The sequence below is a fragment of the Coregonus lavaretus genome, assembly GCF_964263955.1.
Source record: "Coregonus lavaretus genome assembly, chromosome: 11".
NCBI lineage: Eukaryota > Metazoa > Chordata > Actinopteri > Salmoniformes > Salmonidae > Coregonus > Coregonus lavaretus.
In genome coordinates this window covers 19,931,857-19,946,776 of record NC_139998.1, presented here as the reverse complement: position 1 = coordinate 19,946,776, position 14,920 = coordinate 19,931,857, and the positions used below count along the sequence as shown (strand labels likewise).

At 45.4% G+C, this 14,920-nt stretch overlaps 1 protein-coding gene across 1 annotated transcript; it reads left to right on the top strand.

The window, feature by feature from the left end:
• Window positions 1–638: 638 nt before the first annotated feature.
• Window positions 639–14,203, top strand: LOC311137035 (uncharacterized protein; the record flags this gene model as incomplete). The annotated part of the gene is made up of 3 exons (XM_084171348.1): window positions 639–6,366; window positions 8,329–8,431; window positions 9,875–14,203. 3 exons carry the CDS (start codon window positions 639–641, stop codon window positions 13,125–13,127), a joined length of 9,084 nt encoding a protein of 3,027 aa, XP_084027474.1. The 3' UTR covers window positions 13,128–14,203.
• Window positions 14,204–14,920: the final 717 nt, after the last annotated feature.

The following is a 14,920-nucleotide window of genomic DNA, read 5'->3' as shown; positions in this document are numbered from 1 at the left end:
CTGAGGCAAAACTGTGGCAATACTGCTCTCTCCTGGCAACAGCTGGAAAACAGCTTTTCACTGAATCACTCACCTCCCATCCTACTCTGTTGGTTTAGTAAAGCAAATATCCCTGCTGACTTATGTACCTGTACTATTCTTTGTTCTACAAATAGTTGTGTAACTATATACATGAATGAATGAATGAATGAATGAATGAATGAATGAATGAATGAATGAATGAATGAATGAATGAATGAATGAATGAATGGATGCTGGTCAATGATTTATTACTATTATTTTATTTATTCAGGAGGAAGCATTTTATTCTTAATACAACATCAATTTATTGAAATGCGTTTAGAATGGCAATTGTCCTGCTTTTTTAATGAAATGCAGCTTACTATGTGAAATATGGTTCAGAAATCTGACCCCCTCTTTCTCCTCTCTGTCTCTGCAGGACTCCCAGACGGTAAACTGCCAGATTGGTGGTCCACGATGAGAGCGGAGAGATAATCACGCAGAGAGCCGCACTCCCATCCCTGCCGTTTGTGCCAATGGAAGCAGCGTATTGATCCAGACTCCCAGATTCATCATGCCTCTGCCTCCCAGATAGCACATCTGAGGACCAGGCCTGCACAGCAAGCCTCGCCTGCACCATGGCAGGAGAGACTCAGCGCACGTACGCTGTCAAAAAGCTGGACGCTGAGTCCAAACTGCAGGATGAGGGCACTGCACTGGAGCAGTACAGCAGCAGTGAGAAAGCTACAAAAGAATCTTCAGAGCACTTCTCAATTGCGGACGTGGAGGAGCGGACAATCAGCAGAGGGGCCAAGTTTGTAGACAAGGACAGGGACTATACTCAGCAGCGCGAGGCTGTGATCCGACCTCAGCAGGCGGGGAAAATAGACTTCAAGTCACTTCAGAACAAGCCTAAGTTCGCCAGCAACAGGACGTGGCCCAGTGGCAAGGGCAGCCCCCAGTCCCCGAGCGGAAAGAACCGGAGCCGAGACAAGGGCAAGCGGTCAGGGAAGTCAGAGCGCGGTAACCCACAGCAGCTATACAGACTCAGCATCATCAACCCACGCTCTAACCCTACTATCGGCATCGCCTACCCACAGCAGAAGGTCTCGCCACCCAAGAAGCTGGAGGCCAGCCGAGGCCCTGTGTCGGGCAGCTACAGGTTCCACGTGCCCAGTATACCAGAGCGAGAGGCCGAGCTGCAGCAGGAGGAGCTCAACTACAGCCGCTGCTTCCAGGAGACCTCCTCCAATCTCGCCTTCCCAAGCTATACCTCACAGGCACCGGGAATCACAGGTGGGACATCCACCCACCAGCAGCCACCCCAGCAGCAGCAGCAACCAGGCCCAATGGAGAACAATAATAACACACAGCCAAGCGGCCAGCTGCTCTTCCCGGACTTTCAGTTGAGTGGCTCCAATGACTGGCAGTCTCCAGAGAGGACTTTTAATGGTTCTAACTATGGGATTTCCTCACAAAAATCCACAGTTCTCTCAGAGGCAAACAAGGCAAATGGCAGCTTTCTGCCTTTGCCGTTTCAGTACGGATACCTCTTGTTGGAAGACTCAAACCCAGACCCTTTTCCCTGTGATCAGAACCCCCAATCCCAGGACTATATAGACTCCTCTTTGGCTCCTGCCCAGGTGACTCATAACTCTTTTACCTTTCAGACATCTGAGGAGGGGCGGGAGGGGGTTCAGAATAACACTCAATTCAACAGTGACCAACCAGAGGACAGGTCTTCCTACCCCAATCCTCCACAGCCACCACAGTACCTGCAAGCACCACAAGGGGCAGCGTCCTCAATGCACTGCACCAGCAGCCTGAGTGAGGACTCAGCTAGTAGTGAGAGCTCTGGCTCTATCTCCCAGCAGTCAGATCAGGGTAAGAGTTCCCTGTCAGATAGCACAGACACTTTCGGCCAGGCAGACAATCGGGATGTAGCCCTCACTTCAGGGAGCAAGAGGAGCTGCCACCCCAAAGACAGTGCTGCTGCCAGCCAGAGAACACTCATTCAAGGCAGTGTACACCATGCCAGAAATATTGCACAAGGTCCAAACTCCCAAATGCACTTTTCAAACAAAGCCTACAACAACAGCCCTCCACTCAATAGCATCCACATGGGCTCAGTGTCTTTTGACAAAAGCATCAACACCAAGCCCCATAGTAGGTTACCACACTCATGGGAAGGACCGACTAAGACCTTTTCACCAGCAGACCAAAACACTATGGCTTATCCTAATATGAATGATAAGTTTCAGTTTCAGAACCAGACAGCCGTCGATCAAAGGCCAAACACATCCAAAAGCAGTAGGATGCCATGGCAGCAGATACGCCTAACTTCTGTCATGCCAAACCAAAACAGGATTGAGTTGTCTAGGCAACTCAGCAACCAAAAGCTCACTTTTTTGGTAGCACCCTCTGACTGGCAGGATGACACTAAATCACATAAGAATGGTTCACTGAAAAGCCCCAGCTCCTTCCAAAACAATAGACCTAGTGAAGGTTTCTCAAACCCAAAGCAAGAGAGTGTCAAACAGGGCTGCAGTACAATAGCACATTTTAAAGTTGAGACAAGTCACGCACAGGTCTGTGAGTCCAAGAATAAGCCTATATATTTTGGAATGAACCAATCAGTGCCTGGGTCATCATCAAGAACATATGGATATCCACCATTACAGGTCCCACCAATGGGGCTTATGATGGTGTCACCATATGAATCTCCCTCGCCCTCCCCAATCCATAACCCAGCCTCTAGCAGCACATGTTCCTCACTCTCCCCAGCCTCAACAAGCCCTGTCAACCTCTCTGACGAAAGTCAGATATCAAAGACTGGGCATCCCCCTCCATTTTATCACCAGCACCAACTGACGGCACAAGGACCCACAGATCACCTCAGCACTAACTCTCACCATTTCCAATCAGACGCCTCCCGTAACCTGCCTTACGCCCCAGAGAGGGAAAAAGATGACATGATGAGCTACCTGCAGAACAACGAGCATCAAAAGCCTAGTATGGATGGCAACAAGGGCTATATGGAGGGCTTTGGGGTGGAGCACCACCCACCTCCACCACCATACTCTGCACATCAACTGTTAGCCACGTCTTTAGCCACGGCAAACCTTGACCAACTGGACGTGCTTCTCACATGCAAGCAGTGTGATCAGAACTTCACTAACCTGGCCTCATTCCTTGGCCATAAGCAATACTGTGGACAGCATGTGTTTTCACAGAAAGTGGACGACACCAGAACAACTCCAGGAAGTTCAACACAGTTTCACAATGACATGACAAAAGATTCATCCTCTGGGACCAGTTTATGTCAACGTATCTCCATGCCAAGGTGTCCATCTGACCTTCACCTGTCTCTGCTGGGGCTCAATAAGAACGGAGAGCTGATGTCTGACAGCGAAACAAAAGGAGATTCTAAGGATGACCCCATGAAACTTAACCTGTTCTCTGGGGCAGGTAACCTTCCTGTCTCTCTTCCTGACTTGGAGATGGAGGATGCAAAGTTAGATAGCCTAATCACTGAGGCTCTAAATGGACTGGGGTATCAGTCAGACAATGCAGAGATTGACAGTAGCTTCATTGATGCATTCGCAGATGATGACCTCGCCACTGTCAAAGTATCGTCAAACAGGCAGACTTTGAAAACCAAAGACTCAATGGTCTTTGAGGGCAAAAGCAAACAATCAACTGAAGATGATAGGTCTCTGACACAAGGAAAATATCTTTATGACTCAGACATAGCGAGCCTTCAGACAGACAACAACCACACAGAAAGCAAACTTGAGAAGACCCCTCTGAATTTTGAGCATGATGAGAAAATGAACATAAAAAAAGAAGTATCTCATAAAAACTCAAGGATCGCCTCGGGGGAGAAACCGAGGGAGCAAGAAAATAAAGTGAAAGATATAAGAAAGCTGTGCAAGAGTGAAAAGGAAAACACTAACACTCCAAGGTTCCTCTTATCCAGCACATTTTCAGAACGTTGTGGAGTTCGAAGCCTCCGGGATAGCTCTTTGTTGAGTGGCTCAACCTCTTCCCAAGTCTCTTCTGCAAACAGGAGTTGCCCAACCCCAAGGATTGCAGCAAGGGAGAATAAAAGGAAAAGGACCGGTGCCGGTACCTGGAGCAAAGAACTCATCCACAAAATAGTTCAACAGAAGAACAAGTTACACAAGCTCCATGTAAAAGGCACCAAAAACCTCCAGTTCTCACTGGTGATGGAGAGATTGACGCCCACAGTGCCAAATCCTACATTTGGGGAGTACGACTATGTCTCAGACTCAGATGACGAGTGTGAGCCTGTGAAGATAGCAAGCCAAGGTCGCCTGAGCCAAAGCAGCCGCTGCAAGTACACCTACACAAAGGAGTGCAAATGGAGGGCTAGGAGCGACAGGAACAGTGCAGCATGGAGGCATGAGTCAAAAGAGTGCTTTGAGGTAAAGAAAGCTGAAGACGTCTCCCTGTCTCTAGAGAAATCTGGCTCTCACCAGATACTTCGGAGGAGAGGCAGCAGGTCATCCACTAGCAGTGAAGTCAGCACGTCTGTGAGTATCTCCAGCGATGGCATCAACAGCCCCAAAAGCACTGACCGCACAGACTCAGACTGTGAGAAAATAATGGAGATCAGGAGGAAAGACTCTTCCGAGCAGAGAACCTACGAGCGATCTCCACAAAAGATATACAAAGAGTCTAGCACACAACTAGCACTGACATTCACCAAATCTACTCAGAGGTATAGCGCTGATAAGACTTTCCTCTCTACTAACAAAGACAATTCAATGGCCTCAAGTATCACTAACTCGAACATTGAAGATGTTGATCCAGTATCAGCACTACTAAAGGTGGGGAGTGCAGTCAAAAATCTTGAGAAATGCAAACGCACAGATGTGTCCTCAAGGGAGAAGGATGACTCATTTAGCAGAGAAACAGAAATGATAGCAAGTTCAGACAAAAACACACCACTGAGGACAGCCGTCAAGATCTCCAAAGGGGAATCAATACATTTTCAATCTATTTGTTCTGATCTCAAATCACATCAGCTTCAATCATCACATCCTGCCACAAACAACATGGAAGCAAATTCTTATAATAAATTCAAAAAAGATGAAACCATCTCAAAGGAAAAATCAGTACACAAAAGACGAAAAAGCGTGGGATGTCAATCTACACAGCCGCATTCAAAGCTATCAGACAATTCTACATTTTACAAACATAATGAGAGTGTCCATCCAATGAAAGAGCCAATGACTTTCACTAATGACTTAGTCCCCAAGTCCACACCTCTTTGCAGTGCACTCATGGACGAAGTGTGCCTGTCTCCAACTGAACTTCAGGAGCCTCTGACACAGAAAGAGACATCAGATCTAATCCCATACCCCCTAGAGCAGGACCAGAGTCTTATGAAGTCTCCTCTCTCATTTGACACATCGTCAATGTTCGGGGACCTCTCAGTGGCAGGATTTGACAATGGCCTCTACACTGACGTTCCATTGCACAAAGAAGGTTTCAGCTCCTTAGATACCATCAATGACAAAAAGGAGGTGTTTAGCTCATCATCCTTTCTTTCTCCTTTCTTGGAACAGAGGGACTGGGGCCTTATGGTCGATGTCAGCCCCATGTTACCAGATGAGATATCCCAATACAAAGACGGCTCTGATAAATTAAATGAAAAGAAATCAGATTACAATCATGTTCCTTTGTCTCTGCCAGACAAAATAATGGACTACAGTACAAATCTCAACAGCTGTGTGTCAGAAGATGAGCTAGAGATAAAGAGGATTGTGACTGAGTTGGAAAATCAGCTCCAGACAGCCAAGCTAAGTCCACCACTGCTTACTGAGGAGTCCCCAAAGCAGCTGAAGATTAGTAAATTCTCCCCTCTGCCACTGGACGACGAATCTGAGAATGAAGACACTGGTCTAGATATGGGCTGCCCTGTGCAAAGCATGGCGTTGGCAGTGTCAATTATGCCATCTGACCCACATTCAGAGTCCTTTGCTGAGCATAGTCTACCATGGTCCAGTCCATTTGAGTTTGAGTTGATGGAGGGACAGCATACTCTAACCCATGATGAACCCAGTGTCCTTGAACAATTTAGCAAAAAGGATGATCGCGAACACAGTATGATAACCACAACCTCAAATACAGAGAAAGTGAAAGAGCAACTGAAACAGGAGGACCACAGAGATGGAGACATGGATGTTGACAATAGAACTGACATAGAGAAATCTGAGGAGATTCTAGAGAGTAAGACCTATGCAGAAAACCTGATGAAAAGCCTGGAAGTGATATCAGATTCCATTTTCAAAAATGATTCCATCACACCTGAAGAGCAGGAGCCAAACCTCACATCCCGTAAGAGCCCAGAACACTTACATAGTGAAAGCCAAACTCCATCTGCTGATACTGCTGAAAGCAGAGATCATAATGAAAAGGAGGTGATTCCTGATGAGGCAAATATTAAATCCACACACGTTAAGTCACGGCCTCCTCTCTCAGAAAAAACAGAGCTCCCATCTGATGTAAAAGAGATTGTTTCACTGCAGCCAAGTGAGTCTATACCTAACAACGACAGTGGGTCAGAAGTCAAAGACATCCCAATCATGAGCAATGTCACTGAAGACAGTAGTGTTATAGAAACTGATTACTGCTCAAACACTGAAATGGATAATCAACCAATGATTGAGGAGACCTGTGAGAACCAGAAGCTAGAGGACCATGGGGATGAAATCCTTGAAGCCAAAAGTGCCCTCCCTGAGCACCCAGAGCTTCTAGATACTTCCATTGATGAGCATACAGAGCTTGTAGATACTATAAGTGATAAGCATACAGAGCTTCTAGATACAACCATTAATGAGCATCTAGGGCTTCTAAATACTTCCATTGATGAGCACACAGAGCTTCTAGATACTACCATTGATGAGAATACAGAGCTTCTAGATACTACCATTGATGAGCATACAGAGCTTCTAGATACTACCAGTGTTGAGCATACAGAGCTTCTACATACTACCATTGATGAGAATACAGAGCTTCTAGATACTTCCATTGATGAGCATACAGAGCTTCTAGATACTACCATTGATGAGCACACAGAGCTTCTAGATACTACCATTGTTGAGCATACAGAGCTTCTAGATACTACCATTGATGAGCATCAGGAGCCAGTAGAGCCAGTGGAGTACATCAGTCTCAATGCTAAGTCTGTGATCCAGCCCTCCAATGGGTCTAACCTAGCACAGCAGGAACTGGATGCAAACTTGGATAATAAGCCTGAAGAGGTAGAAAATGCATCTGAGGAACAATCCATAGATGTCCAAAGTAACTGTGAGAGTGTATGTCCTTCACCATCTGCAAATGAACAGACGGAGGACAGTTCAGCATGTGTAACGAAGGAAGACAACATTGAATCCAAAAGTACAATACAGAATGAGGTGATAAGCCATACAGTTCCTCTGAGGTGTAGCATCCCTGTGAATGATATTGCCAATCAATCACCCCATGTCTTCATGGAGACTGTCGCAGTTAAGCCTTGCAGTCCACTGTTGACGGAAACCAATACAGAGCATGCTAGCCACACATCACCCTTTTCCAACATTGACTCAGATGATGAAAGCACATTGGTCATTGCTGAGTGTGACAGTGACAGTGATGCACAAATGGAACATACACATGAGGACAAAGAAACAGAAATGGAACCTGAATGTGAGGCTAACCACAGACAAGGAGAAGAGATTTCAGATGTTGAAGACATCCAGGAACAAGTTCCCTTACATCTCATGGCATCTCCCCAGCACTCACCATGCAAAGAAGATTTGCAGATGGACGAAAGGCTGGATATTATTCCAGAGGATGCTCCTCCGTACAGTCCTATTCTATCAGCTTCTCCACACACACCTGTGGAGAACCCTGACACACAAGAACAAGAACAATCACAGCCAATCACATGCAATAATATAGATACTATCCCAGCCTCAATCCAATCTCCCAATGAGGAAAATTGTGATGACCTAAATGCCAAAGAAGCACTGCATATTGATGACTCATTGACCATAACAGCTGAGATGGAGTACTCTTTAGTAAGTCCTCCTCAACTGGACTTGGGAATCACAGAGAGCAAAATATGTAGCACTGAAGCCTGCATTCCCTCTCCTCTACCGTTGACCATTGCAACAGAGCAATCTGAGGCAATGGGGGCCCTTACGAAGAGAGTCTCTGTATCACTGTATGATTTCAAATTAAGCCCACTGAACTACAATTACATTCCAGATGAGCCTCCACAACTGAGTCAGTTTGATTACACTCCTATCTCCCCAGCCAACGTGGATGAGGAGGAGCCAGCCATCAAGCAGAGCCACAAGGATGACTGTGAACCTTGTGAGTGCAGTGATGACACGACATTGACATCAGACAAAACACTGTGTGGCATAGACACAGAGTTACCTATGAGTCCAGACCATACAGCCAACCTAAGTCCACCAGATGAATCTTTGAACAAGAGCAGCATCCAAAATGACATAAAATGTCCATCCATTTTACTGGGTCTCCCTTCTCAGAGCACTGCTCCGTCCACTGGCAATATAAAGGAGGATTTGGACATTTGCCCGGCTCCCCTTCAAACTATTGATTATTTGGACTTACATGTTGACTTGCTAAAGGGAGTGGATCCAGAGGCGCTGCCAGAGGCCATGGATATTCATAAGGTCCCTAGTGAGCTGAACGCCCTTGCTTTTATAAAGGACATATCAGATGATCAGCACACTCCCAAACCACTGATCATCTGTGAGAATAAGCCAACCCCATTACCATCAGACCAAACAGAATCACTAACAGTGGAGGAAGGTCAGTGCTCAGCAACCCTCCAGCAAGAGGAAGAAACCATGCAGAAAAATATACATCTGTGTGAGATATGCTCAATGTGTTTCCAGACAGTGCCAGGATTAAGGAGACACAAGGCCATGAAACATTTGGTAAGGACTGAAAGAAGCCCACTTTTGGAAAATGCAAGTAATCAAGGGAGTCTACACAGTTACCAAATATCCCAGTCTATAGAAACAGGAAATAAAAATGATCTAGAGCTCCTGGTTCCACAGACCTGTTTGCAAACAGAAAGCAATGAGGTTTCTGAGAATCACTGTCCTGAGACAAGTAATAGCTCCTTCATAACCAAACACGGAGAAACCGATTTAATCCTGGAGAACACCACAAGTGAAACAAATATGGCAGTGCCAGCTGATGACATAGTCCAGCAAATGCCTCCTCAGTTGACAAAAGCCAAGAAAAGCTACAAACCACGGAAGAACAAAAACAATGAAGTGAACGTGAAGCCTGCCCCATTCTCTGACGAGCTTCTCAATATATTGAAAACAGACATATTACAGGCTATTACTCCTGAAATCCAAACCCGGGTAAAGCAAGGATGCTGCAAGTCACCTGAGAAACAAGACATAATCAATTATCTTGTAAACCACAAAGTTACAGAGCAGGAGGAAGTCCAATGTACTGTAACAAGTAACAGTGGCATTGAACAGATGCCAATGTCTCCAATAGAGGTTACAAGTCTAGCTATGGACTTGACTCAAAGCAACAATGATACAGAAGAGGTGAAAAGCACAAATCTGCCAGAGATTGTCAATGGAGAAGCAGAAGTTAGTATGGAAGTATCTGTAAGTAAGGATATTAGTAGGGATTATGATATGTCTAGAGAGAATTTGTATGACACAAAAGAGGCATGTGAGCAACAAACTAAAGATCAGAGTCTTGCCAAAGAAATACTGGGAGAGGTTGCAGTAAAGATTGAGAAAAACACTGGCCCGACAGATGAGGTGGATAATCTCTCCTGTTTTAAATCTTCTCTTGCAAGCCCTCCTGGACTAAGCACTGATTTGAATGTTTTTCTTGATGATGAAAGCACATTCTCCCAGCTATTCCCCACTAGAAACGAGGAACTGAAAAGGAAAAAATGTGCTAAGGTTTATGGTAAGAAGAACAAGAAGCAGAAACTATCACCCGATTCACCATTAGTTCAAGACTATCCTCCTCCTGACCTATATCTCGAAAAGAAAGATGACTATACAGAAAATCAGATAGACCAAACATTTGTCAACAATCAAAATGACCCTTGTGAATATGAAACAATATCCATTGACGATGCTATCATGTTGAACATGTGTCATAATAGCACGTTAAAGAGTGATTCCAAAAAAGTATGTAACATGAAAGGAGATACAACAGACCACAAAGACATTCATGAGCATACTGTGGAGCATGGCAGTGACTTCCTATGCCAACCCGAGAGCACTATCGACAAAGCATCATTGGAATGGAGTGCCTCCAACGACTCTGTTACAGATACTGTGATCTCCTCTGACCCAACTTCCTGTAAAGCAGAAGTCCCAACCCCACCATGTCCACTTCCTATTATAGCCTCTTCTGCACCTTATCCTGGAGAGCCATGTGCTACAGACAATGTGTCTCCTTTCCACAACATTGACATCCCAAACCTCAATACCACATTCCAGCTACCTGAAATTCAATTATTTGACTCCAACAAGGACATCCCATTAGAAAGACCCATTGGCACTGATTATGCAGAGACCAGAGACACTGCAAAGGCCAAGAAGCTCACAGAACGCAGGAAACGACAAGAGGACAGCGTAAAGATCAAGGACAAACAGTACAAGTGCAAGGTATGCTTCACCTGGTTCCTCACCCTGGGGGAGCTCAACTTCCACAAGTTATCCCACAACCCCTCTCCACCTCCCACCTGCTACATGTGTGTCCAGCGCAAGTTCAGTTCTCGGGAGCAGCTGAGGGACCACCTGAGAGAGAAACACGCCAAGAACAAGGCCGGCATCTGGACCTGCGGCATGTGCCTGAAGGAGATATCGGACGTGTGGATGTACAATGAGCACTTACGGGAGCATGCCACGCAGTTTGCCCGCAAGGGCCAGTCACACAGCGCTATCCTGGGGAGTCTGCCAGGCTCTGGCATGCAGGAGTCAGCCGTGAAGAACTTCATCACCTCCATCATGCAACGCCGCCCCAGCAAGGCCAGCAGAGAGTCCAGTAAGGTCTCCAACAAGGATAAACTAGCCGTGGTAGAAAACACTGGGCAGGAGGTGAGAACTACAGAGGTAGCTCAGCCCAAAGTTGTCAAGCCTAAAGAGAACAGTGAAAAAGTGGGGAAACCAAGCACGCTGACACCTGTTGAGGTTCTGCACAAAACAGAGCCAGTGCCAAAGAATGTGGAGATGCACCCCAACTGTAAAGACCCCTCAAGAGACTGCCACCACTGTGGCAAGCAGTTCCCCAAACCCTTCAAGCTTCAGAGGCATCTGGTTGTGCACAACTTAAATAAGATTTTTCTGTGCCACAAATGCCCAGTGACCTACCAGGAGCCACAGGATCTAAAATATCATCTGAAGAGTGAGCATGAGGAGGTGGATGAGCTTGACTCAAAGCATACCACCCTATACACCTGTGAGCTGTGTGCAGACGTCATGCATGTGATCAAGAAATCTTTCATCTGCAGCACCTGTAACTATACCTTCTCTAAGAAAGAGCAGTTTGACCGACACATGGAAAAGCACTTGTCAGGTGGGAATAAGATCTTCAAGTTTAGAGGAGTTCTCAGACCTATCAAGACATCTGCCTCCAAAGAGAACGATGAGTGTGAATTGCCAGCTAACAAAAAGAGAAAGATTCTTAGTGACAGTCTACAAGAGAACAGCTCTGACAGTGGCATCGCCAGCATAGCCTCAATGCACTTAAATCAGAGTGCTGAGATGCCAGTTCTGAAACTCTCTGTACACACAACAGAGGACTCTACACAGACCAGTGCATGTGAATATCACACTGAAAATTATGCCCATGTGAAGACTGAGGACATGGCTGAGGACTACTCTGACATGCTGGTAGAGCTGGAGCATTGTACGTTTCACCTGGGCTCTGAAAGTCTCTCGACTGCTACACCCAAAACAGAGGACATTGATCCCAGTCCTTCACCTAAACTGCCTGTTAGAGACATTGGTGAGGCCGATGGCAAATCATTCACAGAGCCATGTGATGTGAAGGAAGAGGATGATCCCCTTGAGAGCAGTACAGCTGAAGAGGAAAGGGAGTGCTTTGCCAATGCTAAGCAGAGCACTCCTGAGAGCAGCACACAGACTACCACAGCAGAAGCTGAAAAGAAGAAGATACAGAGGAGAGATTCCACGGCATCGGATGAGGAGTTGTATGTTAGTTTCCGTGAAAACCTGATCAACAGCTCAAAGAGACCCGATTCACATGATCTCCACCGTCCTCCTACAAAGCATAAATCATCTACCATTGTGATGGACCAAATGAGGGAGAGTGAGCAGGGGCAACAGTCAACCAGCCCTCACAGCCATGACAACAAGCAGAAGGACAAAGCCTCCACACCCAAACCCAGTGAAAACACTAAACACAGCTCCAACAACAGCCCCAGGGCCATAGAGTCAACACCAGTCCACCACACCAAGATCACTTCCCAGGGCCCGGCATCCAACGAGGACAAAGACTCTGTGAGAAGAGAACAGAAGAAGAGGAAAGAGATGAGGACACCTCACAGTTTACAGAGGGTCTCCTCGTCTGCCACACGGGAGAACCTTGGTGCCGACGTCAAGGCCAAAAATAAGTTCCGTCCCAGCAAGTGCGAGAGTCCGGCAGTTCACAGGAAATCGGACGGCCCCAGCGAATACCCGGTGCTCTCTTCAGTGAAAGAAGATGTGGTCAGCATCAAAATAGTCCCCAAGCACAAAACATCAGGGAGTCTAGGCCTTCAAGCAAAGAGAAGCTCCCTCGATAACTGCACGCCAAGGAAAGCAGAGATGGTGCATCATATTAATGGGGATTACAAAGCCAAAAAGGGGCCTCTTGGACGGCCTCTTCATTACCCAGTTTCTAAAGCATCAGCGCCTCCTATGAACAATTCCTTGAATAAGTCTAGGCCAAAGACAGGGGTGAGGTCCATGGAGAGCCACTCCTATAGGACAGCAGAGTCACAGAACAACCTCCTGAGCCAGCTGTTTGGCCAGAAGCTCACCAGTTTTAAGATTCCTTTGAGGAAGGACACTTCAGAACCAATAAACTGATTGTGGGAGGAATCTGTGGGAAAGAAAACAAAGAGACTGAAAAGTTGTTCACGTTACTGATGATCAAGACAATTCATGACCATGAATGAGATTGCATGGCTCTCTGTGAAATGTTTGTCTAAATACTTATGTTGTCACTTTATGTCTTCTTCTCTTGTAAATGTGTTGTTATTACACAAATGTGAGGAAGATTATTTTATTCATCTTGAATGAAAATGCTAGTAGGGCAAATCATTGACTAATTCCTGCTATTCTTAGGTTGAACATTATCTTTTTCAGAGACTATATTTCATTCGAAAAATACAAAAAGAATACTTGAAAATAAAACTGATTTTTTTTTTTACAAATAATGCATGACAATCAAAAAGTGTTCATAGAGGATATTGTTTTTTTAATGCAATAGGACCAAATGACATCCCAACGGACTTGGACTATGTCAGTGCACCTTTTGTATATGCTTCTCCAAAATTACTCTTTTTGTATTATTTTTACCTTACTGTACTTCATTGACATTCATTATATTAGCTTTTGTATAAACATTAACTGGTGCTATGTTATTCTTTATTGTAATGTGAACGCCAATGTCCTCTAACTGAAGGGAACATGAGATCTGTAGCAGTTGCATTCATCCAACCGTTTGTGCTGGTTCTCTGTAGTTTATTTTTTTTTAAATGTAAAAAGACTGTGTAAAACCTCCTCCAACAAAGTATTCATCTGTAGGTCCTTAGGAAAGAAAATTAGGAAAGCTTGCATCTGTACAAACTCAGGTGCATCCAAGGACTATTCCCAGTCCTGAGACCTGTTTTAGGAGATCCTCCCATGCACTGATACTACCACACACAAAACACACACTCAGTCCTCCATGTCTGTCCTCCAACTGTTTAATTATGAATATTATTTACTAAGACAAAAAAGGTGCTTTATCTTGTTTATATGTATCTTATAGTGTATTATATTATAGGTAGATTATTTCCTGGTGCAATGCTCAATGTCAAAGTTTTATTTTAATAATGTGCAACAGAATCAGAGAGAGAGAGAGAGAGAGAGAGAGAGAGAGAGAGAGAGAGAGAGAGAGAGAGAGAGAGAAAAATAAATGGAAATGCAATGCCTCTTGTATTGTAAATTTGTTCACTTAGTGCCTCTTTTAAAGTTGGTTATTAAAGATATGCATTGGTTTCTCCTCGCTTGTTTCTTCCTTTTGTTTATGACATCTTTTGCCAATGTTCCAACATCCATCGCTGCAGACCCCCGCCGTCACCACAGCATCAGAAATTGAAAACGGTGAAGGCCTGGAAGCAAAAACAGGTGCACCGACAACCATAACAGCATCTGAATCACTCTTCTCTGAACACTTCAATGAGCTGCTAACTCATTATCTGAAGGAAGAGCACAAATGTAGCCTTACTACAGGGAACATGAAACCAGAAGCAGGAAACATTCATCAAACCATATGCACCAAGGGTATGGGACATTATAAAGCAGGCCAACTAGGACTGCTTTTTCTCCCCCCGTGCTGCCTTCATGAAGCTCTCTCACCGTGTGTTAAGTGGCTTCTATCCCTACATGATCCCAATCTGACATTATATAGGAATAAAAAGCCATAGGACACAGCGGTAGATAGGTTGAGAGGGACACAGGGGGCGGGGCTGGGCTGGGGTGGAGGGGGGTCCTCTGTCCTCCTCACGTCATCCACGGATTGACCCAGCAACCTGAGAGTGGCGAGGGAACGAGATGAGAGAGGGATGATAGATGGTGGGAGGGAAGGTAGACAGACAAGAAGAAAAGTGAGAGGT